At 57.2% G+C, this 23376-nt stretch overlaps 1 protein-coding gene across 3 annotated transcripts in view; it reads left to right on the plus strand.

Annotated features, from left to right (window-relative positions):
• NAPA (NSF attachment protein alpha) overlaps window positions 1-23376 on the plus strand; it is a 29646-nt gene extending 6270 nt beyond the window's left edge. Inside the window, exons 2-11 of one of the 3 annotated variants that reach the window (XM_006106906.3) lie at window positions 8981-9060; window positions 11347-11463; window positions 17238-17284; window positions 18645-18722; window positions 18943-18998; window positions 19087-19171; window positions 19997-20101; window positions 21160-21228; window positions 21650-21700; window positions 22621-23376. In XM_006106906.3, the coding sequence (XP_006106968.1) occupies window positions 8981-9060; window positions 11347-11463; window positions 17238-17284; window positions 18645-18722; window positions 18943-18998; window positions 19087-19171; window positions 19997-20101; window positions 21160-21228; window positions 21650-21700; window positions 22621-22722 (790 nt within the window). In that variant the 3' untranslated portion in view covers window positions 22723-23376. Of the gene's footprint in view, window positions 1-8980; window positions 9061-11346; window positions 11464-17237; window positions 17285-18644; window positions 18723-18942; window positions 18999-19086; window positions 19172-19996; window positions 20102-21159; window positions 21229-21606; window positions 21701-22482 lie in introns of those variants that run through there. The other 2 variants (XM_014448862.2, XM_023747671.1) reach the window with 2 other exon arrangements.

Genomic DNA, 23376 nt, shown 5'->3' on the forward strand with positions numbered 1-23376 from the left:
GTAAAAAACCCATTGAAACCTGTTAAAGAATTTTTGTGAGTTTATTTGAGCCAAACTGTCGACATATGCCGGGAAGCAGACCTCAACGAATTGAGATAGTGCTCCGGGAGAATGGCAGGGTTACATCCGGTATTTATACATGAAATTCATTGGTGACAGATTTAAGGAGGTGGGATTAAGCGAAGTGGGGAAACCTCTGTGATAGGATAAAAAGTAAAATGATGGACACATACTTAGGTGGGTGCAGGAACAATTAACATGATAATGAAGGAATTTGCGGTATCTGTCCTGGGCCCAGCACACCTGGTTGTGCCCCAGGGGCTCCAGATACAGGGAAATCACAAGTTACCCAGACATTTCAGGGGTATGTTATCATAGATGCAAAAAGACAGATAGGCTCAGTTAAGGTAAAGGTTGACCTTGTCAGTGAAGATACCGGCCTAGGACGTAACTGCCCACCGTAACTGCTTTTAGTTAAGGTTTAATTTCAGACCATCCTTTGTGGTTACTTTAGGTCTCCGAGTCTGCAAAACTGCCATGCAGGCCTCTCCTGTGCTTGTCAGGTCAGCATGTGGCCCCTTTCGTCCACACGTGTTAGCACATGAAGTTCGAAGCGCAGAAGTGGGAGGTGAAGCTCGGCAGGGACGAGGCCAGTGCGGGGAGGCAGCTTTCCCGAAAGGGCTGGACTGGAGCTGTGGAGAGCATTGAGGGCTTTACGGGGGAGTTCTGTCAGTCTGTTCAGGCTACAACAAAGTACCATAGTCGGGCAGCTTATAAACAACAGAAATGTATTTCTCATAGTTTGGAGGCTGGGAAGTCCAAGGCGTGGTGCCAACGGTAAGGGCCAGCTTCCTCATAGACAGCGTCCTTTCACCAAGTATCACCCCCAAAGGCCTTACCTCGTACCATCACCTTGGAGGTTAGGATTTCAACACAGGATTTGGGGGACACAAACATTCAGTCCATAGGGGGCCAGTCCTGGAGGGTTCCCATTCGCCATTTATTTATTTGTTTTTTAATATATTTTTATTAATTTCAGAGAGAGGAAGGTAGAGGGAGAGAGAGATAAAAACACAACTGATGAGAGAAAATCATCAATTGGCTGTCTCCTGCATGGCCTCCATTGGGGATCGAGCCCGAAACCCGGGCATGTGCCTTGACTGGGAATCGAACCATGATCTCCTGGTTCATAGGTCAAAGCTCAACCACTGAGCCAAGCCAGCCGGTCCCCATTTGCCCTTTAGAAAGGACTACAGCAGCTGGGGTGGAGGAGACCGAAGGCAGTGACATAAATAATAGCGACAATGTCTGTTAAGTGCTCACCCTGGCTCTGAGTCAGGCCTGGGCGGGGCACTTTACCTGCATCCTCACATTCCGTCCTCACAGCAGCCCTATGGAGGTGGACAAATGCAGGCTTGGGGAAGGTGAGGTGTTTGCCCAGCCCAGTGCCCCAGTAAGTGGGATCTGCGGCCAGACCCAGGCCTGGCAGATCCCAAAGCCCTCTCCACTACACTTAGTGTATCTTGCGGCTCAGGCCCATTCTGGACACTAATGATGTTGGCAAACCGCATCTCAGGGAGCTCCCTCCTTCTAACTCCTCCTCCCTCCCCGCCCCCATGGCAGTTTCTTCCAAACATTTGAAAGAGTAGGTGTGTTCATCCCTGCCCCTTCCGGCGCCAAGAGCAGCTGAGGTGGGCGTGAGCAAGGCCAGAGCGGAGGGCAGGGGCATGGACAGGGGCCCGCCTGACCAGAGCTGTCTGTCTGAGGGCTGGGCGTACAGCGAGCGGTCAGCCCTGGCCTCTGGCGCTGGGGTCACCTGTGTTCCGCATTTCACGGCCCACCTTTCTCAAGGCTTCCAGGGAAGTCCCTCGCGCTGTTCTTCCCCTTTCAGGAATCTCAGCAACAACAGCATCCCAGGTGAGAGGTCTCTGCCCTAGTCAAAGGGCCAAGGAGGACAGCCCCACCTGGGACCTGGGGCCGCCCCACGTCCTTGGATGCCAGGGCTTTCTCTGCTCTTCACTGTTTCTGGGCTGCCAGACGCTAGGGGGCTTCAGCCTCCACGCAGCCAGTTAGTAAGCAGATCACAGCTCCTCTGTACCTTCCTTCCTGCTCCCTCCTCTCCCCTCCCCCCAACTCCTCAGCCCGCCAAAGGCACCTGGGGAGGAGGCTGGGAGAGGGGAGGGGGCAGCCCAACTTCTCTGGAAGCAAAAGGTGCCGATTTCCTGAGGACGCACAGTGAGACTGCAGAAGGGACAGGCGGGTGGGGCACGCGTTGTCTTCCCTCCTGCTGGGAGTCTCCCAGGATGTGGCCTTCCCGCTGTGCCCCCTGGGCTTTTCCTCATCCCTCACATCTTCCCCTCACTCCCCAATCGCAAAGAAACATTTCTTTCCACTTGGACAGCAACCTGCATGGGAAGTTTCTTCATCTGTGAAATGAAAATCATAGTAATAGCTACTTCATGGGGTTGTGCTAAGGAATAGTGAGATTATGGGTGTAAAATGGTGAGAACACAGTGTCTGACACTGGTACGTGCTTATTATTGTTGCTACATATATTGGAAGTTGAGCTGGAGAAAAAATGGCAACGTGTTCTGTATACACACAGCACAATCTCTAAAAATCAAATGTTGACAAATCAGTTCCTGTTTGAACCGCCTGTAGGTGCCAGCAACCCCAGGACCCCTGGAGGCGGGCTCTCCTGAGGGAAGAATGGCTGACAGGTTTGGGGACAGGACCCACCTGTGTGGGAATGACAGCTTCTGGCTTTGCTTCCAGACCTCCTTCCACCCAGAGCGCAGCAGAAACCCCTGGTGTGTTCCAGCCACACCCATGCGGTTCTCACGGCCCTACCAGCTGCCAAGACCTACAGTGGGAAGCTTGGCATTTCTTGCCTGGTCTCCAAGAGGTGTCGTTCCTGAAGGGACACAAGGTTTCCGGGTAACCTGGCCAGATTTTGCAGTAACTGAGGGTTCCGTCCTCCATGGTGGATGGGACTTTGCTGCCTGGTCAGACAGAGGTTTCAACGCTTCTGTTTGGGATGGGGCTACAGAGAGGCAAGGGTCTTTCAGAAACATCTTTCAAGAAAAGGAAACATTGCCCAGCTGGCATGGCTCAGTGGTTGAGCGTCGACCTATGAACTAGGAGGTCACGGTTCGATTCCTGGTCAGGGCACATGCCAGGGTTGTGGGCTTAATCCCCAGTGTGGAGCGTGCAGGAGGCAGCTGATCAGTGATTCCCTCTCATCATGATGTTTCTCCCCCCCCCCCTTTCCTCTCTGAAATCAATACAAATATTTAAAAAAAAGAAAAGGAAACATTCATGTCTTTGGCTGGGATGAAGTAATCCTGTTGGGGTGCAGAGGGCATCGGTATGGAACCACAGGAGCGCCTGCCAGGCCCTGTGGCTGGCACAGCCCCTGCCTTTGAGTTTACAGTGGGAGGAGGGCTGCACGTAGCCAATCTGGGGCCGGGGGAGGTGAAGCCCACGCTGCGATGTTGAAATAGGAAAACATTTCTAGAACAGTTCTCTCTCTGCCAGTCTGATAAGTGATGCTAGTGTGGCAGGTGCTCTCATGGTTCCAGCAGCTCTACCCCATGTGGAGTCTCTCCCCAGGTATTCAGATGAGGAGACCGAGGCTGCTGAGCCACGAGCTGGAGCTGGCGCCAGAATCCTGGCCCGTCTGCCTGCAGTCTGAGGTTTTCCACTGCCCCGAGTGACTAGAATTCCTACTGCCAGGTGGCTGGCAGCCTGTGGAGTGTGTTTCTCCTCCTTTGTCTAATGGTAACCGTTTGAGGGCCTGCTCTGTGTTGCCCTCTGCACCAGGTAATCTCTGATCTTCACAAAGACTCCTCCCAGGTCCGGTTCATCGTCTCCATTTTATAGCTAAAGAAACTGAGGCTCAGGGGCTGCTAGTCCAAGGTCGCACTTAGCACAGTGCTGAGACCAATTTCAGCCCCGGTCTCCGGCCTCAGGCCCATTCTCTCCCCGCCCTTTGCGCATACAGGCACGTCCAGAGAGTGTCTGGTGTCTGGTGATGTTTTAAGCGCCGGCCAGTTGTGTGCAAACCTGTATTTTGTCGGTTACTGGGGCCTGTGCAGTCAATGTGGAGGCCCAGGCCCTGCTGTCACTGCAGAGTCAGGGAGGCAGGGAGTGGCTTAGCGTTTGCAGGTGATGCGGGAGATGCTGGAGGAATCCCGTGGGTCTGGCCCTGACAGCTCAGCTGTGCGGGCTGGGCCTTTCTGTTCTCCAATGTTCCTCTGCCTGCAGCTCTGTGCGGTGGGCCAGGGCTCCGGGGGCGCTGGCTTGACCAAGCCCTCCCTTGCTTAGGGGCCACCCATCAGGCCCCCAGGGGAGAGCAGTCTGCTTGTCAGATGATGGAAACCTGAGCGGGTTGGCTGTTTAATCTATTGGACTTTGTCTGCCTCCTCATTTTCCAGAAGACTCACAGGAGGAGGGAAGCCTCCCAGGCCCCTGAGTGAGGGAGAGGCAAGGGCAAGACTGGATCCCCAGGGCCAAGTCCCCCTTGGGCCCCACCGCTTCCTGGCTGTGTGGGCTTGGACAAGCCCCTTAACACCCCTGAGCCCAGCCAGCCCCCTCCTTTGTAATGCAGGAGGATTTACAAAGACCCTGGCGAGGACCCCAAGGGTTATTGTGAGGAACTCTGTCCCTTCAGGCGGAGCCCGTGGTGGCCATTATAAGGAGTAACGCCGATACATAGCACATGGGAGAAGGCAAGGGCGGGACAGGACCGCTGAGGGCCCATTCTTCCACCAAGGGCGCTGACTAGAGAACCAGGGCAGGGTGTTAAGTCTCAAGAGGACTGAGGGCTGGTGGCTGTGGCACCACAGGGGGACAGGAGGGAGAGGGCCTGTGGAGGAGGACCCAAAATGGGAGTGAACTCCATCTGCTCTGCCTTTTCGAGGTCCTTAGGAAACTGCAGGTGGGGTAGGTGGCATGTTGGTGGGAGCTGGAAATGCCCAGAGGATGGAGGAGGGAGGGAGGGAGGCTAAGACTCTGCACTGCAGACCGCCTGGCCCAGGTCCCACCGGGCCGTCTGTGCACTTCTGGCACCGCTCGCTCCTCCATATGGCAGTCGCTGGAGGTTGGTGGCTCCGCCTGGGAGACCTGAGACCGCTTCCTCCGCCTTGGGAGGGGGAGAAAGCAAAGCCGAGGGAGTAATTATAGACAGCCCTGCACCAGGCCGGCCCAAACCAGTTCCCTCTATTCCTGGGCATGGCTCAGAGCCGCTGGTTGGGGAGAGCCAAGCAGAAGCAGCTTGGGGGAGGCCAGTGGGGGAGGGACAGTCAGCTGTCGCGTGTGCTGCCACCCCGGCTCTTCAGAAGAGTTTGGTTTTTGTCATGGAGGCCACCCTTAGATGAGTGACATGAGCGGACCTGATTGAGGAGAGAAATCCTATAGTAACCCATGCAGATGTACTGTGTGGGGAGGCAGGTTGGTGGAGCAGTGGAGCTGGGAACTTCTTCCTTCCCACTCTCCCTGCCAGAAGCCCTCCTGTTGTGTTAGAACATCGCCTAAACTCTTCTCCTGCCTCCATCGAGCATGAGCGGGACCTGCCTGCCTCTCCAGCCTCATTGCCTACTGCTCCCTGCACCCTAGCCACCTGGCCCACTTCTTTTCCTCGATTGAACTGGCCAAGCTTGTTTCTGTCTCAGGGCCTTTGCACATGCTGTGACTGCTGTGGGGAATGCTCTTCCTCTTTTCATGGATGGCTCCTTAGTAATCGTTGGGGATTAGGCTCAAATCTTGCATCCCTGACCTGTCCATTCAAAGAAGCTCTTCCTCCCCAGCCCCTCTAGGGCTGAATCACTCTGAAATTGTCTTGCTGGCTTCCTGTTTACCGAGGCCCAGGTTCTGCCCTTTGTTTACTACTATGTCCAGTGCCTGGCACATCATACTCATGTTTGTTCCCCAGATGACTAAATGGCTATGGGAACAGCTTCTCCTTTAGGGTCTGCCAGTGGCCCTAGCTGGGCGACTCAGCTTCCATTTCTAAAAGAAGAGGACAGAACTCCCGAGATCCCCCTGTAATTGCGGTGGAAATAGCAAGGCGGAGACAGGCCTAGCGGCCTGAGCAGGTGGTAATCCCTCCGGCTTTCCCACCCCGCGGCTAGAATCACTGACCCAGCGCAGGGTTGGCCTGGCTTAGCCTGGGATCATAGCATTTCAGCCCGGCAGCTGACAGGCTTTGTGTTCTGTGTCCGCTCTGTCCCGCTGAGCTGAAACAAACCAGCTGGGCTGGCTCTGCTCATTGTCAGTCACCCGGCGTGGGGCCTCTCCGTGGAACGGCCACTTCTGCTCATCCAGGAGCCTGAGCTTTTCCAGAGAACATCTGGGCCTGGGTAGGACTCATTGTGCCCTCAGAGAAGCGAAGGGTCCGTAGGGTGGGCACATCTGTGATGGCGATCTGTGAATGCATCCTTTAAAGAGAACATTCCAGAGAAGGTCCCCGGGGGTGAGGGGGGGTTGCCTTCTGGCCCCAAGGGATCCTTCTGAAATGTTCTGCCAGAAGTTTGTGAAAGTGCCTCAGCTCTCTGAGTGGTTTCTGAAGAAGGTACTTCAAATGGGGGTCTCAGGTTCAATGTGTTGGACCATCTGGGACGAGGTATGGGAAGCGGGGGAGTGCGTTGCTCGGGGACACTTCCTGGATAGCAGAGCGACCCTCTGCTGGAGCCTCTCCATGGGTCGGCAGGTAGACAGTGTCAGCACAGCCCCATAAGGCAAAGGGTAGGCTTTTCATCTAAAGCAGAACCTTGTTGATGTGACTTGGATTCAGGAGGCCAGGACTCCAGTCCCACCTCCACCCCACCCCTCTGTACACAGACATACACACACACTCCGGCAGCCCTGGGAGGTCACCTGAAGTCACCTGACCCGGGAGATCACTGCTGGCTGCTTTCCAGGCTGTCTGTCTGAGTCAGTTTTTCCCCTCCCAAACTCACCTGATCATCTGAATTATCGGGGACGATTGTTAAAAAATCCTGATTCTGGCCCTACCCAGACCATCCCGCTGGGATGGTGAAATCTCCAGGGAGGGTGGCTGTGGGCTCTGATTTGTTTATTGTAAGGAGCCTCTCATGTGATTCAAACGATGGGCGAGGTGGACTGTGACACTAACAGTGCAGTGAAGGCGTGCGCCAAGCACAGCTCCAAAATTACACTAGAGGCCCTCGCCAGCTGGCTGGGATGGCGAGTTTCCAGGGCCAGTTGACACAGGGGTGAGGGTTGGGACAGTGAAGATGATTTGTGTGACTTTTCATTGGAAAAGTCCCCTTTTTCCTTCAAAACTGAACATTGCTTGATGTCAGTGAAGAGGGAATCTGAACTCCATGTGGGGGACTCCTGAGTGTGTGGGTTTTATTTTACTGATTTTTGTGGGCGATGGGGGTTTGAACAGTTACAGAGACCACAGACCTCGTGGACTAAGCCTGGTGGGGTTATGGGAGATGGAATGACTTACCACTGGTGGGTGAGGTACTAAGGAAGGTCCCCCGATTCAGGAAGAAGTTCATATGCACCACTTGGAGGTGGGGGTGCCAGGGTAGCTGTCCCTGCAGGGTGCTCTTTGTTTTTCTGAAAATGTACTCCTCTCTATCTCAACGGTCCCTACCGTTACAAAGTAGGTTTTCTGAGGGTGGTTTTGCCATCCTGTCCTAGATAATAAAAGGCTAATATGCAAATTGTCCCCCCTGCCAGCCCCCCCCCCATCACCCCCCCTCCACCCTAATCCAGGGCAGAGCCGGCCTGCCATACCCAACCTGTGCACGAATTCGTGCACCAGGCCTCTAGTTTTAATAATGCTGTGCTGAACATCCTGTAGTTTCTCTGATTAGCTTCTTAGGATAAATTGCTAGAAATGTAATTCATTGCTGGATCACAGGACCCAATATAAATCCTGATATTTAAAAAATATATATTTCTTTTCTTGAATAGATAAAATATGCGGGTGATTAAAAAAATTCAGACAGGCACACTGTCCCTCCCGGGAGCACGCCCGCACCTTTCCCTTTCTCCTCTTTTCCCCCCACAGACATGCATCTCCTAAACTCCAAGGGACCCCACAAGACTTGCAACCAGGGGAGCAGTGGGCAGCAGCAGCTGTTCCCGGGCTGATCCCTGAACCTGTCCCCAAGGCCCCCTTTCCTCTGACTTCCCAGTGAGCTGACAGCAGCCCCGCCCAGGCTCCCCTCTTGCTTCTTCTATCCTAGGCCCGCCCTTGTTTCATTGTCCCAGCTTTAATAAGCATACTCTCAAAATAAAACATAAAATAAAATTCTGACAATACAAACAAACGGTGTCCATCTGTCTCCCATGCCTGGCCCCCAGTTCTATAGGCCCCACCTTAGAGAAAAATGCTGCAACTTGTTTTTGGTGTATTCTCCCAGAAATACTCTGTTCACATAAACATATATGCTTCTCTTCTCGCCCTCGCTTTTCTGTTTTTAACACAAATGGGAACTTTTTATATACACATTTAAAAATACTATTTCTGTGTTTATATTATAATATTTATGGCCGGTCCTGAACTGGTAGTGACCCTGGAGGGTTGAGAGGTCTTCCCTGAACCGCTGCAGTGTGCCAGGCCAGGATTAAGTCATTGGGGAAGGGACGAGGCAGCCAAGCCTGGGCTCTTTCCCAGGATGCTTTGCAATCTCTGGGAAAGGGACTTGGGGGGAGCCTGGGAGCAGCCCAGGCAGGAAGTGGAAATGGTAGTGGCTGTCAGAGGCTGTCACAATGGCGGGGAGGTCGGGAGGGCCTAGGCAGCCTTTGTGTGGGGGTGGAAGCCACAGACTCTCTCCTGAGCCCAGATAGAGGCCTGGGCCGCAGCTGGATGCGGGAAGCTGGCTTTCCAGGGAAATCATGGGAGTGAATGCAGGCCACGTCTCCACTGTCTCCGCTCACTTCCCCTTTGGTACCAGGCTAGATATTCTCCTCATCCTTTCCCCGTTTCCTTTTTCCCCAGAGGCTCGTCCAAAACAGAGGAAGCCTGCGAAATCTACGCCAGAGCAGCAAACATGTTCAAAATGGCCAAAAACTGGAGTGGTATGTGATCGCTGCTCGAGCTCCGCCGCGCTTTCTCCTCCTTTCCCTCAGCTTCCGCCTCCCGGGCCTGGCTGGGAGCCTAGCCTCGCAGCCCCCCTCTCTTTAGGCTTCTCCGGCGTCAAAGCCCGTGGGCCTGCTGTCTGGTCGGTAGAGCCCACTGGGTTATTTTACAACTAGGCTCCCTGGGCCTTGGAGAGAGGACGGAAGGGATGAGGACAGATCGATTACTGAGTCCAGGTGGACCCGCATGGGTTGATGAGCCCTTCCAGGGGATTCTCCTTAAATTTAGAATATCAGGTTTCCCCGGACACTGTTTCATCCTGCTTCCAGCAGAGTCTGAATTCTGAGCTGGGGGGACGGTCAAGTGGTCCAATAACAGTGATCACAGTTACCACTTATCAGGCACCGTACTAAGCACTAGACATGTATTATTTAATTGAATCATTGCAGCAACCCTACGAGGGTCGGTACCATTCATTAATTTTCCCATTTTACAGATTCGGAAACTGAGGCTTGTCCCGGTCCCTTGTCCAAGGTGCCGCAAGTAGTAAGCGACAGAACAGAATTCAGAAGCCAGAGCAGGGCCCGGTGTTTAACCTGCTCCCGCGATGCCTCATGACCTTTGGAGCTGAGTGACTTGGGTTTGTGTCACAGCTCAGACTGGCCTGTGACCCTGGCAGTTACTTGGCCTCTCCTAGTAATTTTACACTCCAGTGTGTTTCCTCCTCAGGACCACGGCAGGGAAGTGGTTGAGACCGAACGGGGCCGTGGTGTGGGTTCATGGAGACCAGGCTCACCAGCGAGGGCGGTCAGTGAGGGCAGTAAAGTGGCGGCGCAGTGTCATGTAATGCTGCAGGCGCCTCCACCCGGGAGAGGTCACCCCAGGTCAGGCGCCTCCTGAGACACTCCTGTGTTGGTGGGCGGAGTGTCATCCGCTTCATGGCTCTGTGACTCGGCCCTGAGTTGTGTCCCGATTCCCAGGAGCTTGGTCGGCAGGGAGCTGCCTGAGGCCCGAGGAGAGGTTTGAAAAGCCAGTGCGTGGAGCCCACTGGGGCTGATTTCATAAAATGACTTGGAGCATCTGCACGATCGGATCAGGGAATCGAGCAAAGACCAAGTTCCTCTCTGGGAGGCACAGGGTAAAATCCACTATTGTCATTTTCTGAGAATGTTCCCGCTTCCACAAAACACATTGTGCATAAAGGCAGGTGCTACGTGGATGTTTATGCTCCAAGCTCAGGAAGTGCCTTAAAAGAAAGAATACTTATTTTTCAATCACACAGTTGTTGCTTTTCCCTAGAAATTTGTAAGCCAACCCTCACCCAAAATCCTAGGCCATTTTTTTCTTTTTCTTTTTTTTTTTTACCTTTTCTGGAAATTTTACACTCAAGTTTCTAGCCCTTAAACATAATAAAGAACTCATACATCGTAAAAACCTGGGCGGCTTTGTCTGTCCTGCTGCTCTGAAGTTCCAGGACAGGGGCCAGGCCCTCCCGTCCTCTTCCAGCTCAGCAATTCTGTGACTTGGTCTCAGCCGGAGGAGGGTGAAAGGAAGCACCTCAGAGCAGCTGAGGTGGCTGTGGGGGTCTCACTAGCACAGTCCCCACCCCTGGGGGAGAGACCCCAGTGTCTCCTGCAAGGAGATGAGAACAGAAGCAGAACGGCTTGGGACCCATGGAAGGTGACAGTGCAGGAGTACAGGACAGACTGGGCTTCAGGTGCGTGGCCTCCTCGTGTCCCAGGTACTCAAGATCTTGGGGTCTGCGTCCTGTTCCCTGTTCTGGACGTGAAGCTCCTAGAGGGAGCAGACCCTGTATGCCCCCCATGTACCTCATGATGAGTGTGGTGCCTTGTCCACACAACCTGCAGTGACTCTACACAGGGGACTAGAACGTGGACAGAGGCCGAGGAGTATGGGGAGTTGGGAAGAGCTGGGAGTCCTGGGGGAAAGAAATTGGACTTGGAGTTGGGGAGTAAATCAGGAAGTGTTTTCAGAGTTGAATCTCAATTGCCCTCTCTTCCCCAGCACCCCTGCCTGTCGCCCTCCCATGATGCAGCCTGCTCTCTGCCTTTGAGTAGGGTTCCCAGCCCTGTGCTTGCAGGCTCCCCAGGGGGCACTGCTGGCTCAGGGGGTCTGAGGTCTAGGCCCAGACCTCAGCTCACCCAGGCCACTCTGTTCCTTTCTCCGGGGTGCTCTGTATTCCTGAGAGCTCCCAGGGCAGTGCCTGTGTGGCTTACGAAGCATGGAGCCCCGCTTAGGCCAGGGTCACTTTTTTTCTGTTCCAGCTGCCGGAAACGCCTTCTGCCAGGCTGCCCAGCTGCATCTGCAGCTCCAGAACAAGCACGACGCCGCCACCTGCTTCGTGGACGCCGGCAACGCGTTCAAGAAAGCTGACCCCCAAGGTGAGGGCTCGTGGGCCACCAGGGCTGGCTGCCCGAGCACCAGCTGAGCGCTCTGCAGAGACGTCCTCAGGTTTCCACCGGCTCCGTTTTCTCCAGGGGCCGACACACGATAGGCTGGCAGGGAGCCCCTCGCGCTTTAATTTCAGAACTGGCTCCCTTCCGGTGGCATTTTCATCCCGCTCCAAGCCTCCTCCTCCCCTTCCACTGTGTGTGCAGCTGATCGCTCCCCTTCCGCTGCCTGGGAGCATTTGGGAGTGGGAGTTACATTTCAGACCCACCGCATGCCAAGGGGAGAGGAAAATCTGTTCTGTTGTCAGAATTGACATGCAGAAGCCGGTGGAGGGCTTCTGAGACCAGCCAGGTAGGAGTCACTTCCGGAGAAGGAGAGGAAGTGGCCCTAACCTGGCTTCCCTAAGGGGCCCAAGGGGGGAAGGGAGAGGCTGGGAGAGAAGAGCCTGAGATGTAGCTGCCAGGGAACAAGTTTCCTCAGATGACAATGTGTTGGGGACAGAAGCCCCAACTGGGTCTCTGTCATTGTGAAGAACACATTTTGTCCCACTGGGCTCATCCGGAAGCAGAAGCCCAGTGGGTACCAGACTTTCGATTTCATGGAGCTGGGGTTTTAATTTGCTTTTTAAGTCTTGGTGCCAGACATAGGTTGCTAACTTTTAATTTTAGCAAGCAGAGATTTTTTTTTTTATATATAAAGACCATCTATTGTCACTCTCTTATAAGAATGGGAAAGACATGCTTTTTTTTTTAAAAAAAAAAAAAAAAGGAGACACATAATCTTGGAATAAAGGCCTGTTCTTCTCAAGAGGAGACAGTTGTCAGCAGTACACAGAGGTCTCTGGGAGGGCCAGTGAGCACCGGTTCATGTGCGAGCGCTGGGGATCACTGGCAGGCCCATGTTGCTGTCGGGGACATTCATTTAATTCCCAGGATTTGGTCCCTGTGTAAACCAAGTAGCTTTTCTCTGTCCTTAGACTTGACCAGTCCCTCCTCTGCCACCGGGGGTCTCACAGATGTTGGTCTAAGTGGTAGGTCAGGCTCAGCAAGAACCCGAGGGGGGCTCTGGCTGGGTGGCTCAGTTGGTAGGAGTGTTGTCCCATAGCCCAGGTCAGGGCACATACCCAGGTTGCTGGTTCTATCCCTAGTTGGGGCACATATTGGGAGCACACCGATCGGTGTTCTCTCTCTCTCTCCCTCTCCCTCTCCCTCTCTTCCTCTCTCTCTCTCCCTCTCTCCCTCTCCCTCTCTTCCTCTCTTCTAAAATCAATAAAAACATATCCTCTGGTGAGGATTAAAAAAAAGAAGAGCCCGAGGGGAGGCCTTGTGACTGGGTGGATCCTTGTCACTCCTTGCACAAAGCTGAGTGCTGGGCCACAGCAGGCCACGTGGGGGAGTGACGATGACCCAGGCCATCCTGGATTTGTTTTCAGCTGGAATCACCCAGAGACGGCTGTGTGCCGTCCCCCCCACGGAGGCCCCCCTGCCCCATCCTCCCTTCTGCTCCCTAGGGAGCTGGTTGACCTGGAGATGCTGCCCTGGCATCTGTGAGGTTCAGCTGCTGCTCCCCAGTGACTGGAAGGGCTTGTTTCTGGGGCGGGAGCGGAGTGCCAGGCCGCGTGACATGTGCACGGCACCAGCTGCTCTTTAAACAACCCAGCGCTTCCCCTGCACCGGCGCCACCTGGCCCTCTGATGTCGTGCCCTTCCCTGGCTTTTGATCCGAGTTTCCTCATCTCGGCAGGCTCTGCAGGGTGCGTGTTGGATGTGGCCAGGGCCTGGCTGTAGGAAGCACAGAGGGTGGCAGAGTCTTCAGGCTGGTGGGAAAGCAGCAGGAGGTGTGGTGACGGTCCCCTCGTGGGGCACAGAGGCCGACTTAGTTTCTCCAGGGATCAGCAAGCACCGTTTGCTGCCCTGGGAGCTGAGATGGGGGGAGGGGGTGGTTGGGGTCGGGGGGATCTTGTGGGGGAACAAGAGGGGCAGCAGAGCAGAGAGCAGGGTAATTTGGGCAGAGCAGGGACCAGGTGCCTTGTCTGGAGCCCAAATAAGGGTGCCTGGTGCTGAGGATGGGCGGGGCTTTGCAACGGCATCCCCGGCATCCCCGCACCGCTGCCTCATGACTGCCAACCCAGTCACAACTCTGCGTTGGGGACCATTCCAGCCAGGGTCAGGGGAGAGGGCACATTTGCACCAGGAGTAGCAGCTGCCTGGTGTCTGCGGCCAGAGCAGCTTCACAGAGGCCGTGGCAGCTGTGTGGCTCAGTGGGTCTGAGAGGTCCGGGAGGAGCTGCTCTCCTGCGACCTTGGACAGGTCACTTAATCTGTTGGATCTGCATTTCCCGATGGTAAAGCAGAGATCACACGTGAGATAAGGCGAGGACATGCCCAGGGTGGCACCTGGCATGAGATAAAGTCCCGTGAGGGGCAGCCCTCTGCTCACATCCGACAGGAGCCTGGCCTGGGCTCAGCCTCCACCCCCTGGCAGCCTGCCCTGTGGAATAGCTGGAGGCCCTGTTTGGAACCGGGCCCTCTTTCCCCAAGCAGGTGATCTGCTCCCTGGGGCCTTGCTGATCACCTCCCAGTCTGTCCTATGTGAGCACTTCCTGCAGGAGCCCTGGGGGGCCCGCCCCTCCCCCTCCCCCTCCAGAGGTAGCTGGTGCCAACCTGGGCCTGAGGCCTGCCAGAGCCGCCCAGGCGGGGAAAAGGATTTGGTTCCTGTCATCACGCTCTCCCTGGGGGGGGAGGGGGGAAGGGGGGGACGGAGTCTGCCCTCAGTATGGGTCAGGGGTGTCTTGCTGCCGCCTGGTGGGATTGGGGGTGGGGAGGTGACGCCCATAGCTGTCAGTGGTTCCCCAGAGTTTCCCAACCACTGTCTGCCGCTCTGGGTGGACTCAGGCCAGGGAGGCCTCTTACCCTGCCTGCCTGACAATTGGGCCCAGGGGTTCATGCATGTGCGCCCAGGACAGGGAGGTGACCAGGCCCCCATTCCCCCTCTCCCTCGTACCCCATGCCCCACTGCCATTTATTGGATGCCTACTGTGTACGAGGTCCGGGCATCTTCCTTTAATCTGTTCCACTTCCTGTGCGGTTCCGGGATTTGCCCGGTTTATCATGGAGACTGGCCGTGTTGGGGGTGGACTGCAGGAGTGGGATGGAGTTGGCTGGATTGAGGGCCCTGGGTTGCAGACTCCCTGTGTCCCTAAGCCAGGGCCTTCCCCTCCCTGGGCCTCAGTCCCCCTCTCCTCATCCTGGGCTAGATCATTCCGAGTCCCTTCCCAGGTCCAGTTTTCTGTGGGTAGATAAGGGCGGGGAGGGGGCGGGCGGAGATTCTGTGCTCATCCAGGAGTGTGCTGGCCACTCATCCTGGGGATCCCCGTGACCTGATAAGATAAGAAGCTGGTTGTAGCCACTGTGTCAGGGGCTTGTCTGCCAATGCTCTTGCCAGGGTGTCAGTGGGGCCTGCTGCTTTCAGGAACAGCTGTCATGGAGCGAAGAGCAGGGATGAAGGGGATTTAACCCTATGAGTCCGTGTTGCTGCCGGAGGTGGGGGGAGCCTCCCCTGTTACACCACCAGGGCCTCCTTGCTGACAGGCTTCAGGGCTTCGGGCCGGTTAGGCCCCCAGGACAGCTGCAGGGGAGTTTCCAGCCCCTCCCACTGCCGGCTGCTAATGGCACTGGGAACAGCCTTGCCACCTCTGCCTGCGGGTGCCCTGTTGGACTCCCAGCGGCCCAGGAGCGGGAGTGGGTGAGAGGTAGGGTGCCTGCTGGTCACACCCACCCCTGGGGTGGAGGCTAGAACAGGGGTGGGATGTGCAGGGCCCACTCCCTGCAGCCCAGCTGCTCACTCCTCCTCATCCTCATCATGGTGGTGCAGCCAGTTGCTAGCTTATCAGTTACTTCCAGAAAAGCTGTTACAAAATGTGTGTGTGTGTGAAAGTCACTCTTACTGTTTCCGGCTGTAATTTTTTGTTGTGTTCTCTCCCTGTCCTCCTCTGCCCCCTTTTTGCTCCTTTTCCTCTTCCCTACTGCCTCAGGCTTCCAGCTGTCAACCTCAACCTTCGCCAAATGGCGTCCATTCTCTGAATCTTTTGGGGGTCTCCAGAGGCCTTTCAGACTTGGACAAAACCTCTAGATCCCCCCACTCCCAGAGCAGTGCTTACAGACGCACATTTTGCAAATGGCGGAGGCTTGACTACTCCCTGAAAGCCAGGCCGGAGCTAAGTGCCAAGTTCTGATGTCTCCCTGGGTAGTGAGGCCCTAAGCCCCTTGAGAGCAGGCACCAGGCCTTACACCTCTTTGTGGCATCTCAGCCCGGTGGGCTTGGCTGACTGGAGCCCCGGGAAGCAGACCAGGAGCCTTTCGAATGCCCCGGGCTGCAGGACGAACTTTCAGCCTTGGCTCAGCTCAGACCCTCATCCTGGGGTCTGTCCAGGCTGTCTCCGCCTCCCCCTACTCCCTCTCCTCCTGAGATGCATTAAAACGGTGTTAAAAAAAAAAATCCACCCAAGAGCTCACCTCTGTCTGCCAGAAAATGCCTCCCACGCATGCTTCTCTCTTTCCTCCAAATAACTTGTCAAAGGAAAAAAGCCATTCCCAAATTGAAAACCTTGCAAGAGCCCAGCGGCATGGCTCAGTGGTTGAGCCTCCTCCTATAAACCAGGAGGTCACGGTTAGATTCCTGGTCAGGGCGCGTGCCTGGGTTGTGTGCTTGATCCCCAGTCGGGGGCGTGCAGGAGGCAGCTGATCAATAATTCTCTATCACTGATGTTTCTCTCTCTCTCCTCCCTTCTTCTCTGGAATCAATAAAAATATATTAAAAAATAAAATAAGCCGAAACCGGTTTGGCTCAGTGGATAGAGCGTCGGCCTGCGGACTGAAAGGTCCCGGGTTCGATTCCGGTCAAGGGCATGTACCTGGGTTGTGGGCACATCCCCAGTGGGAGGTGTGCAGGAGGCAGCTGATCGATGTTTCTCTCTCATCGATGTTTCTAACTCTCTATCTCTCTCCCTTCCTCTCTGTAAAAAATCAATAAAATATATAAAAAAAATAAAATAAGATCTTGGAAGAGAGAGTACAACAAAGGTAGCCCAGTTCCTCCTCGCAAGCACCGCCCTGCTGTGTGTGTGTTTCGTTGGCAAACCTGTGGTGTGAGGAGCTGGTGGGGATCAGTGCCGGGTTAAGGAGGGTGCAGAGGGCTGAGTGCTGAGGTGGGAGCAAGAGAGTAATGGAGAGTCCAGCTGGAGGGGCCTCCTCCTGCCATAGATGGAGGCCAGACGGGTGCAGGGGACGTGGCGGGTTCAGGGTCCGCCATGAAAGGGTGGCCCTCAGGCGTCAGGCTTGGCCGCCCCTTGCCAGCAGCTCTGCTCTTGAGAGTAAAGCCTTAGAAGATCTGGCTCAGAACACCCAGGGGAGCCTGGCCATCAGCCTGACCTGGCCCCAGCCGTGTCCTGTCCCTGGGGTAACTGGGAAGGGGTTGGCTTTGTGGCAGCTCCAGGGAGAGGGCCGCCACATCAGCCAGGCTCCCCCCGGAGCATGTGCCCAGCAAGTCAGGCTGCGGAATAAATGAGTCTGACCAAGTTTCCTGGGCTCAGGGATTCCTTCCCCTTCCCTCCCAGCGGTTCCCCTGGAGAGCGGAGAGCAGAGCGTAGCCCTGGCAACTCTATTGATCTCGCAGGCGCCTCAGCCCTGCATCCCCCCTCTCCCAGCTTCTGCCCAAATGACTTGGCTTTCTCACTTCTCCTCCCTGCCTCCCTTTTTCTCTCCCCAGAGGCCATTAACTGTTTGATGAGAGCAATCGAGATCTACACAGACATGGTAAGGGTCACTACAGTCCTGGTCCACATATTGCCCCAGCCTCACCTCCCAGCTCCAGCACCAAGAGCAGGCAGAGGGGGATTTGTCACCTGCGCTGGGCTGGGCTGGGCTGGCTGGGTCCCCACCGGCTCCCCCCCAGCCTGGCTGCTGGCAGTAGCTTCCAGCACGTCCCGGAGGCCATCCTTGTCGTCATTGGTAGAAATTAAGGTTACTGGGGACCTGTGTCCTTTTCCCCTTGCCCGCCTTCCCCACCAGCATCCTATCTGATTCCCAGCTCACAGCAGCCAGAGCGGGGTGTGGACAGCGCCCAGAGTGGGCACAGCCCCTGCCCTGCCCAGGGAACATCCCCATGGACAGATGAGGCCCAGAGAGGCGCCCGGCCGGAGGCCAGGAGGCCGAGACTGTGGACCACAACCAGGCTCAGGCCCTGTGAACTCTACCTTTTGCCTCTTCACATTCCACGTGTCTCGTCAGACCCCTCCGCCCGGGCAGGAAGGGGTCCTGGCCCCGCGGGGTCCTGGCGATGCTGCAGCATTCGTTACAGCAGTGGCCGCAGCTGCCATTTATTGGCCCAGACCCTCAGTGCACGGGGTCATCTTCCGACCACAGCCCTGTGAGGTGGGCGCTTGTCAGTCGGTGTGACAGGAGAGGGCCTCACAAGCGAAGTGATGCCCAGGGATACACACCTGCAGACAGGAGTGGCTGAGACCCAAGACTAGGCCTGGCTGGGCTTAGGGCCCGACCCTTTCCTGCTGCCAGAGGTGTGGGGGTGGCTGTGAACCAGCCCCTGTGTGTGGAGCAGCTGGACAAGCACCTGGACCCCCACTGGGTGGAGGCGGGGGGGCGGGGTGCTCAGGGAGCTGGAGGCCTCCACAGGGGAACTGGAGGGGGTTTGCTTGTGAGAAGCCACCTCGATGGCCACACTGGGGGAGGGGAGGCCAAGGAGGCCTTGGGTGGTGGGGACAGTCAGGCCCTCAGCCCCGGTTTCTCCAGAGCGTTGGTCCCATGGCTGCTCTGGGCCTTCTATTAAATGCTTCTTCCAGCCAGGCCCTCTGCCAGGTGCCTCTGCACTGCCCCACCCACCTGTGCACCGTGGACAGGAGGGAAGCGGGGCTGGGTGTGGAGTGTCTTGCTCAAGGTCACCCAGTCAGGGCAGCACTCAGACCCGGGCCTCTCACTCTAGAGCCTTCCTTTTAAGTCCCATGCCCTCTGCCCCTCGGTACCCTCCTCTGCGCACCTCACCTCACAAGTGCAGCTGAGGGGCAGGGAGCCACAGCTTTGGGGACCAGGGGGGTGCATGGCGTGGTCGAGCTGGTGTGGGGCACTGGCCACAGGCATTCCCTCCCCATGCCCCACACAGGGCCGATTCACCATCGCAGCCAAGCACCACATCTCCATCGCTGAGATCTACGAGACGGAGCTGGTGGACATCGAGAAGGTGGGGTGGAGGGGGAAGCAGGGGGGGCTGCAGCTAGTCGTCTGGGGCCTGGACTGCTCTCTCTGTCCTGTTCCCCCGGGGAGTCCTCTGGTGTCTGAGCACCGGGGAAGGGGCGTGGGCGCTGGCAGAACTTGGATGAGGGCTCTGGCTGTGTCCCAGGGGCTGCCGGTGATAAAGGCTGCATCCCCCCCCTCTCACCCTCCTCCCTCCCGCCTCCCAGGCCATCGCGCACTACGAGCAGTCTGCAGACTACTACAAGAGCGAGGAGTCCAACAGGTACCCAGGGACCACTCCACTCCCGCCGCCCAGCCCCTTGCGCTTGCCACCAGCCACCGCCAACCTCTCTCCTCTCCGCCCCTCACAGCTCAGCCAACAAGTGTCTGTTGAAGGTGGCTGGTTACGCCGCGCAGCTGGAGCAGTATCAGAAGGCCGTTGACATCTACGAACAGGTGGGGACCGTGGGGCTCCGAGCCCTGCTCTCTGCGGAGGGCGCTGCTCCCTATCCTGTGTGCCAGTGCCCCTTCCTCCCTCTGCCACCTTCTCTGTCCCCCTCCCTCCCTTTCTGTCCACCTCCCTCTGTCACCCCCTCGCCCTCACTCTGCTCACCTGGCTAAACATTTCCTCACCCGTGGGCCCCCCCCCCCCCCCCCCCCCCCCCCCGTGTGCTGTGCCCTTTCCCCAGCCCAGCCAGTCCTCAGGGAGCGTCCTGGCCGACCCCAGAGTGAGATGACTGAGGAACCAGAGTCGGGGAGGGAACGGAAAGAATTGCCGAAGCCTGGGGAGCCCAGAGGAAGGGGGTCAGGGACACAGGGACCCTCCCACGGCTTCTCGGGCTCCTCTCCACTGTGTGGGGAGGGCTGGGCGGGGCCCGGGCTGTCCTGGTGGGTTCATGGCCAGGAGAAAGGCAGGCAGCTCAGAGGAGAGTGGGGCAGGCACCGCCTCGTGTTCCTTCATCCTGCCGCCCCTCTGCCCCTGACATGGCAGCCTCCTGTCAGGCCGTCTCTCACCATCTTAGGCACCTTGGGAGGCCCACAGACACCTGGCCCTGTGGCAACACCCCCCCCCCCCCATTATGTCTCGGTCCTTGGTCACGCATGTACCCATTGCCAGCTTCCCTGGGGCTGGTGCCTGCCTCCCTGCCCTGGGGTCCTGGTTAGCAGGTGTTCTCCTGGGGCCCAGACCCAGCCTCCAGTGAGCCCCCCAGAGCCTGGCAGTGACCCTGGCCCTCTGGCTGCCTGCCGTGAGTTCACAGTGCAGCCACCATGTACCCACAGGTGGGGACCACCGCCATGGACAGCCCCCTCCTCAAGTACAGCGCCAAGGACTACTTCTTCAAGGCGGCCCTCTGCCACTTCTGTCTCGACATGCTCAACGCCAAGGTGAGCCCAGCCAGAGCCTCCCCCCCGCCAGGTGGCCACTGGGGCACGGGCCACTGTCACTGGGCCAAGTCCGCTCTCAGCTCCTCAGAAGGGGTGAGCCCCTCCCTCACGTCTGGCCCCTGACAGTGGGCCTCGGGCGAGAAACCTTGTGCTCACTGATGTCACCGGCCGCCGCTTACTCGCCGCTTAGCGTGAGTTTCTGGTTCCCGACTCACTTGGTGCCAGGCCTTCCTTTCGTGAGAGCACATTTTGAGTCCTTACTACTCCCCGTGAGGTCGGCATCTCTGTCCCTCATTTTACAGGTGAACACTCAGGCTGAGACCAGAGTCTCTTGTTCACGGCCACATGGCTGGTAAACAGCAGCCCCCATTCCCCATCTCTCTGACTCCCGGTCTCACGATGTGAACCATAGCCTGCATGTCCGCCTACCCATCTTCAATTCAGGGCCCCTTGGCAAGAGGGGTCAGTACTGGCGAGGGGCAGGAAATGCCCCGGGGAAGGAGTGAACTCCTGAATCAGGATTTCTTAGGGGTTTCCAGCCACCCTACCCTCAGCCTGGCACGTCTGAGCCCCCAGCCCTGCTCCCTGCATCGGGCCCCCTCAGATCCCTGCCCCACTGCTTACCCTGTGCCCTGAGCAGGTCACTGCCTTCTCTGGGTGTTTCCCTATAAAATGGGGCGCTCTATCACTTGATAGTTACATGAAACGTGCCCAGCGCCAGGCCTGACATGTAAGGCGTACTCAGGCAGTTGTCATTGGCCCCCTCCCCTGGGAGAGCCTGGTTCAGGAGACAGTACTGGGCACTGGCCCGGGAAACGCTCCGTACATCCCCCCTTAACTCCCCGGCAGCTGTCTCTGCAGCCAGGCTGGTGCTGAGCTCAGCTCCTTGGAGGTACCGCTAGGCACAGAGCCAGGTGACATGGAGGTAGGGGAGGGGCACAGAGCTGACTCAGGATCCAAGCCAGCCTAGATCCCCTTCGCTGTCAGGCCAGTGGCCTCAACAGCCCCTTTATTGGCTTGTCCCCTTCCTTCCTTCCTTCCACCCGCGCCATGCTCAGCTTGCTGTCCAGAGGTACGAGGAGCTGTTCCCCGCTTTCTCCGACTCCCGGGAGTGCAAGCTGATGAAGGTTCGTGCTGCCCTTTCCCTGCCCCTTTACATCCGGGCCTGGGAGTGGGTGGTTGGGAGCCTACAGGTGGGTGGAGGCGCGCCAGTTAGGCGGCTCACCGAGATGATAGTGGTTCTCAAGGGGTTTTCGTTTTTATTTTGTTTTTCCTCTTCTGCCACTTGGATCTCCATTTTCTGGATAAAATCGGACTCAGGCAGTGATAAAGCTAGTAGAGGCTGAGCTGGGACGTGCGCGTGCGCACACACATAGACACACGCACACACGCACGCACGTGACCTGTGTCCATGAGCTTACAAGCAACTTCCAACACAGGCAGGATTGGGACAGAGCCCTTTCCTTCCTGTCAGCATGGGAGTCCCCCGATTTCCATCCATCCAGGTGGCGTGTACATGGATCTAACCTGCCTGCCATGTTCTTGCAGAAATTGCTAGACGCCCATGAAGAGCAGAACGTGGACAGCTACACCGAGGCGGTGAGTGGCCGGCACGCAGCCGCCCTTCTCAGACATGCTCTGCTGAGAATTTCAACCTTCTTAACTCTGGCCTCAGCCCCTGGCTGTGAATTCCTTTCTGTAGACACCCCAGAATCTCGCGAGTCACCCCCAAGAGGCGCAGGGAGTATTCTCCCCATTTTAGAGATGATGGCACTGAGGCTGAGAACGAGGAGGGGACGTGTTCTTGGTCCCTCGGGGACAGAGCTGGGTTCAGGTCCACATCTGTCTGGCCCTGAAGACCAAGGCTGCGCCCCTGGAGTCCCCCTGAGTGAGCAGCTGGGGGCCACCTCTCATCGGCTGCAGTGGGTGACCCAGGAGCCGAGAGGGAAGGAAGTGAGCCGTCAGCCTCCCCCTTCGCGGGAGCAGGAGAAAGGTGGAGCTGAGGTGGCATTGGTTCCTCATAGAACTGCCCCAGCTGCTTCTGAATGTTCCGGAACCCGGTGTGTCCAGCTCAGGGCCTGATCTGGTCATCCAGACAGCTGAGCGCCTGCCCCTCCGGGTTCTCGGCCCCTATGATGACAGACCAGCTCCCTCTGGTCCCTCCTGCCCCGACAGTGAAAGCTCCTCAAGGAGAGGGGGCACGAAGGGTGTGGGTTCCCGGGCCTCCCCTCCCCTGTGGCACCGGGACAGGCCTTGTCACATCTCCAGGCCTCCGTTTCCCATCCATAAAACAAGGAAGCTGGGCCTTTCTTAAGCTACAGAGTTAATTATTATCCTGAAAGGGAACCACCGGGCCTGCTGCCTCCCTTGCTCCTCCTCAGGCCACGGCTGGCAGGGACACATCTGGAGAAACTTGGGAGCAGAGCCCTTTGGCTTCAGGGCTGGGACAGGCAGGGAGCCAGGGCCAGGCGTGGGACTAGCCACCTGTCACCACAGTCACCGTTGCGGGTGTGCCACAGGTGAAGGAGTTCGACTCCATCTCCCGGCTGGACCAGTGGCTGACCACCATGCTGCTGCGCATCAAGAAGACCATCCAGGGCGAGGAGGAGGACCTGCGCTAAGCCCCGCCCCCGGCACCTGTCTTCCAGCCCCTCTGCTTTCCCCAGCGGCCCCTCCAAACACTGCGTGAGCCCCGAGAGGTGGCCCAAGACCTGGCTGGGACCTTCCCTCCCTTCCCCCCAGGAGCCTCGCAGGCCACAGTGCAGGCTCCACACTGCCTCGGGGCCCTGGAGGCCGGCCTGCTGGCTAGACAGTCACCCTCTGTTCTCGCACCCCTCGTCCCTCCCCGGCCCATTTATTTAAGCCCCAAAGAGACCCGTTTCCACCCCGAAGCACAGAGTCTGTGGCATAGACCGGTCAGCTGTGGGTGCTGCCAGGGGTGGGGTCAGCATCTGACCCTCCATCGCCTGACCGGCTGGGGCTGGAGCGCGAGGTTGGTTTCTGTCTCCCCACTTCTGTCCCCCAGCCAAGCGCTGAGCACATGCAGCAGCAGCTGAGATTTGCTCTCCGCTGTGGGGGGAGTTCCCCCTCCCCCCAGCGCCGGGAGCCTCCCAGCCTCCTGCAGCCCAGCCTCCCAGGAGAGACCCCAGGCCCTGGAGCAGGGGGTCATCCTGCACCCGCCCCACATCTGCTCCTGCCATTGTGCTCTGAGGTTTTGTTGGTGGGAAGCTGCAGCTGGCCCCCAAAAGAAAATAAAAAACAACACTTTTGCATGA

The sequence above is a fragment of the Myotis lucifugus genome, unplaced genomic scaffold, assembly GCF_000147115.1.
Source record: "Myotis lucifugus unplaced genomic scaffold, Myoluc2.0 scaffold_945, whole genome shotgun sequence".
Taxonomy (NCBI): Eukaryota; Metazoa; Chordata; class Mammalia; order Chiroptera; family Vespertilionidae; genus Myotis; species Myotis lucifugus.